Raw genomic sequence first — 5,602 nt, forward strand, 5'->3', positions numbered from 1 at the left:
ACTTGCTGCTTTTCTGAGTAAGAAAAGAGGAGCAAGGGTCTGACGCGGGGCACCAAGAGCGAAAGGACAGGCACCCTACGATCTTCTTCCCTGAGAGCACAGCTCCGCCCCGCCCATCCCGCCCCAACCCCGCCCATCCCGCCCCTAGCCACGCCCTAACCCCGCCCAGCTCACTGCCCCCGCCCCATACCGCTCCCGGCCCCGCCCCTTGGCCAGATGCCCCGCCCCGCGCACCTCCCCTGCCTGACTCCTCCCTTGTGGCTCCGCCCAGAACAGTACGCCCCGCCTCGGTGCCTCCCCGCCCCGCCCCGCCGGAAGCGCCTGCACCTAGGCTTGAGGCGCGCGAGGGGTAGCGCTGCTTAGTCCTCCGCATGCAGCCGGCGGAACGCTCGCCGGCCCGCGGGCCTAGGTGGGTGGGAGTCGCAGGACTGGGGTGGACGGGGCGGGGAGGGGATGCGCGGATAGGGAGGCAGAGAGGCTCGCCCCAGTCCATCCACAAAAGCTCTTCGGCACCCGCCGCCCGCGTCTTGCAGGGTCGACCCCTACGGGTTCGAACGTCCCGAAGACTTCGATTACGCCGCCTACGAGGAGTTCCTCTCTGCCTACCTGGTGGTGCTCACCCGGAGGGCCCTGAAGTGGTCCCGGCTGCTGCAGGAGAACGGCGGCCTGAACAGGACCTCGACAGGTGAGTAAGGTGTCCACGCCCCTACCCGGCGACCGGACCCCCACGCGGGAACCCGACAGCAGCTCCTTGGGCGTCGCGACCGACCCTGGGACCCTGGGGCAGCCTAAGCACCCTTGTCCAGGCCGTGAGGTGGAGGGACTGCCCACGATCTCTGGGCGGTGCCACCCAGCGGGGTCTCAGACCCACCCAGCCACCTCCCTGGCCGCTCCCTGGAGAGTGGGCAAAGTCCATCCTGCTTCAGGAGTAACAGCTGAGCACGTGGGACACTCCCCGTGGGGCGGAGGAGGGCAGTCGCTTCTAAACAGGGGCTTGCACTGGGTCAGGGGACAAACGGGGCTCCCACCGCAAGGGGAGTAGGGCAGGGCCCCTGCCCCCAGAAACTAAACCAGCTTCTCTCCTGGCTCCATCTCCCAAAACTGTCTGGGCAGCACGAGTCTCACTTAGTTTCAGTCTGGTCTTTCTCCAACTAGAATCCCAAATCCCTCCCTGCCTGTGGACCTTTGTTTCCTTGCTGCTGAGCCCTGGCCAGGACTGGACTTTTCTGCTTGGTAAAAACGCAGGACCCTGGGCAGCGTTACCAGCCAAGTTCTGAGGAAGGCGTGGGCACAGTGTGCCCAGAGTTGCTTCCAGAAAGAGGGAAAATTACGGCTGACTCCCAGGGCTAGAGCTGATGACCCAGATAGGACCAGTATGAGGGAGGCAAGGAAGGTTCTCAGGGTGAGCCAAAGGAAGTACTCCAGCAGGGCACAGGCTGGGGTAGTAGCCCAGGCAGAGTCAGGATAGCAGGTACTGGGAACTCTCATGTGGTCAGTGAGCTGCTGGGGGGTGTCTATGGAACTTTCTGTGTGCTAGGAGGTGTGTCACCTGTGGGGCTTCCTCCTCGGCCAGCCTGTTGCTGCTGGGGGTGGGTGGGAACCCTGGGCTCTGCTCAGCACTGGCCAGGTAGCATCAAGTAGGTTGGCAGTGAGAAGGGAAAGGACCTTGAAGCAAACACACTACTGGATGCCCATCCCTCCTGCCTTGTGTGAGGTTTCCAGCAGCATCTTTTATTTTTCTGGAATTTATTCTTAAAATTTACCCAACTTTGTTTTTTTTCCCCCCGTGGAACCGGGGATTGAACTCAGGCCCTTGCACTTGCCAGGCAAGCGCTTATTCTACTGAGCCATCTCCCTGGCCCTCTAACTTTGGAGTTATATGAAACCTTATTTATACACATGGTGAACATTTTAGTTGCACTAAAGCATGCAGAGTAAGGTTGTTTCTCCTGTACGGTTACATGCACACGTGTGCTCAGACACTGACACAGGCCACACATGGATGCACCTATGTCTAACAGGTGACCGTCAGACTGGAGGTGGTGTCTGGCTGATACCCTGTGTGCTAGTTACTTTTCTCATTGCTGAGACAAAATACATAATGCCCAAAGTTAAAGGAAGAAAGGTTCTTTTGGCTCACAACTTGTAGAGGTTTCAGTCCCTAGTTGGCTGACTGCACGGCAGCATAGTAGCAGGTAAGCATCACAGAGGAGAAACTGGATGGGAGGCAGAAGGTGGCAAAGCCAGCAAGGGTCTTTAGCAGCCTCTTTCTCCCTGTTTTGTATTCTATCAGAGCTACTGGAATAAGGGTGATGGTAAGCCAGTTGGTGGACTGATACAGTAATTACACACCCTTAATCCCAGCATCACACACTCTAGATCCAGCCATCCCTGAAAAAGCCCTATACATGGGCTGCTTGAGACTTTGGTGAGGCATCTAGACACAGACCATAACATTCCACCCTTAGCCCCCAAAGGCTCATGCACATCCCTTTATGCAAAAGGCATTTAGTCCAACTCCAAGAGTTGCTAACGTCCTAGCACTGTCAGCATGCGGAAAAGACCAAGTCCAAAGTCTTCTCTGAGATTTAAGGCATACTCTTAGCTGTGAGCCCCCGTATAAGTGAAAGTTAAACACTTCCAGCATTTAGTGACACAAGATAGACATTTCTATTCAAAAAGTTACAAATGGGGATTGCAAGGAATGAGAATAAATACCAAAATCCCACAGGACAAACATTAAATCCCACAGTTCCACTTCTAACATGCTCTGCAACTGGTGGCAAGATGTGAACTCCAAAGGATTGGGTAGCTCCACCCCTATGGCATTGCAGGGGCCCCACAGAGATGTTCTGTGGCTTTTCTCTTGGGCTGGTTTTGCCCCCTCCTTGCAGTTTTTCTCAGATGACCCATGTTCCTAGCTTCTCCAAACTTCTGGGTCTCTAGTGCACCTTAGACTTCACCCACTGCCCTCTTGAGCACACTGCCTAGCATCCCAGGCCTTTCTGACCCAGAACTCTTCCACTGTGCGTGTACCTAAACCAGCACTTAAAGGATTGTGCCAACGTCTGCTGCCAGCTAGAACAGTAGCCGGGCTTCTTTCTCTTGCTGCCGGGGTTGAGTGCCTGTGAGCCACATCCTGAGCAATGACCTCCCTTGGGCACCACCATCCTGGGATGTGGTTCTGGCACTTTCATCTTAAAGCAGTCTTTCATCTTTGCACCTGTGAGGCTGCAAAGGCTGGAGTTCTATTGCTTTTTTTTTGGCAGAACTGGGGATCGAACTCAGGCCCCTGCGCTTGCCAGAGAAGCACTTATTCCACTGAACCATCTCCCCGGCCCCTGTTCTATTGCTTTTTGTGATGCCCTGAGGCCATCGTTTCTGTTTCCTTCTGAAATACTTGGCTTTTTCTTGCTAGTCTTTTCAGCAACCAGTTTCTTCTCTGTTCTGTCTTTTCAGGCCACAACTTTATTGGGGCATAGTTTCTGGCCAAACTCATGTTTTGAATTATTCTGCTCATCTATTTTCTCATTCTTCTTCTTCTTTTTTTAAAATTTTATTTATTTATAAGTGTGTGTGTCTCTCTCTGTGTGTGTGTGTGTGTGTGTGTGGCCAGCTCAGCCCACCAGGGGGCGGGGCTGGCTGGCATGTGGTGCTGGGGGATTGAACCGCGGTCCCTGTGCTTTGCTAAGCTTGTTCTAAGTAGGCACTTTAGACCACTGAGCCATCTCACCAGCCCCTTTCTCATTATTCTTAACATAAACCTGGCATGAAATCCCAACAGTAGCCATGTCATAGCTCCAACATTAGACTACCCTGAAATTTCTTCTGCCAGATTAATTAGTATACCACCCTTAATCTCAGTCTCAGACAAAAATCTCTGGACACAAGTAAAGTGCAGGCAGACTTTTTGCCATGTCATAACACACATCATTTGGAGTCCAGCAGTCCATGCAGTCCTTCTTCCCAGAACCTCCTGAGCCTGGGTTTTACAGGCAGGTTTTCTGTTAGCCTTCTGATGTTTTGAGCTCTGACCAGATTCTCCCATACAGAATAATCTAAACTGCCCCAGCTCTGCTTTTTCAGCTAGCATCTCTAAATCTTTTCTAGCTCTGCTCAGAAGCCAGTTCCAAAGGCTCCCGGACCACTTGGTCAAGTGTAGTCACAGCAACAACCCCACTTCTGGTACCAAAAGCCTTTCTTTGAAGTGACTAGACAAATATGTGTGTGCTCCCACAAAAAATGTGTGCACACTTCTGCTACCATATTGTACCATTGGCATTTTTATCCTAGGAATTCTTTTGCTGGTCAACTGTTCTTTGTCCTTGAATTTCTTATGCAACTTTGTAAGTCTACCTCTGGATTCTTTTCCATAGTATGCTAGATTAAATTAACCCCCTTGTCTAACATTTCACTGATACTGGAGGTTTGTAATGAACCTTAAAAACCAGATAATTTGACTCCACCAGCATCATTTTCAAAATCGTTTTGGTTTTTGCTTTACACAGAAAGTTTAGAATCTGCTCATCATTTTTTGCAGTGTTTTTCTGGGTCATGGATAAGGGTGGCCCAGAGGTTGTGTTTGGTTTATGAACATGGTGGATCTCTGTCCTTGAGTTGGTCTTAAATTTCTTTGGCAATGCTCAACATTCCAATCCTGCAGATGTTTTGTTTGATTTATACCTTTTCTTTTTTTTTTTTTTAATTTAATTTTTTTAAAAAATTTATTTATTTGTGTGTGTGTGCGTGTGTGTGTGTGTGGCCAGCTCAGCCCACCAGGGGGCGGGGCAGGCTGGCTTGTGGTGCTGGGGGATTGAACCGCGGTCTCTGTGCTTTAGCTTAGCTTGTTCTAGGTAGGTGCTTTAGACCACTGAGCCATCTCACCAGCCCGATTTATACCTTTTCTATTCTGTTGCTTGGTGTTGCTAGGAGTTGTGTGTCTGTGGTCCCTGTGAGTTAGAGCTGGCTCTCTCTGTTCCATGCTGGGCCTGACCTTCCCCTTGCTGTTTTGTAGAAAAGGACTGGCACTTCGTGTTTCTGGCCAGGTTGCCTTCAGAGGGCTCCTGAGGCCTACAGCCAGAGGCTGTGGGCGTCACTATCCTGGGTGGAGGGCACAGAGAGACGGTCGTCTAAATTAGTAGCATCTGTGCCAGAACTGTATGGCTGACACTGAGCTCATACCCTAAGGTCACACTGTCGCGCAGTAGAACAAAAGTGCTATGTGGGTCCAGAGATGTGGGATCTCCAGTGTGTCTTCAAAGCTACAGGGAGAATGGGGGGTGGGCTCTTTGTGGCTGTCAGCGGGAGGTGCTGGAGTCTGCCCTTTCCTGCCCTGGGATTTCCTGGTTGGAACACTTGGTCCTCCCATGAGGGCCCTTAGGGTCCCCTGTGGGAGCAGCAGGTCTAGGGGACCATGGTCTTAAGGTGCCTCAGACTAGGTTACCGTCTTATGAATCCCCTGATACTTGGTGCAGCAAGTGCTTTTTTTGATTGGGATCTGTGTGATTCTTCTTCTTCTTCTTCTTCTTCTTCTTCTTCTTCTTCTTCTTCTTCTTCTTCTTCTTCTTCTTCTTCTTCTTCTTCTTCTTCTTCTTCTTCTTCT

General features: G+C 51.6%; 1 protein-coding gene across 2 annotated transcripts in view; it reads left to right on the forward strand.

The window, feature by feature from the left end:
* The first annotated feature begins 320 nt into the window (after nt 1-320).
* Grtp1 (growth hormone regulated TBC protein 1) overlaps nt 321-5,602 on the forward strand; it is a 33,391-nt gene continuing 28,109 nt past the window's right edge. For both annotated transcript variants that reach the window (XM_004631207.2, XM_023715253.1), the window contains exons 1-2: nt 321-409; nt 534-685. In XM_004631207.2, coding sequence (XP_004631264.1) covers nt 372-409; nt 534-685 — 190 coding nt within the window. In that variant the 5' untranslated portion in view covers nt 321-371. The remainder of the gene's footprint in view (nt 410-533; nt 686-5,602) is intronic.

The sequence above is a fragment of the Octodon degus genome, unplaced genomic scaffold, assembly GCF_000260255.1.
Source record: "Octodon degus isolate 3935 unplaced genomic scaffold, OctDeg1.0 scaffold00039, whole genome shotgun sequence".
Lineage (NCBI taxonomy): Eukaryota > Metazoa > Chordata > Mammalia > Rodentia > Octodontidae > Octodon > Octodon degus.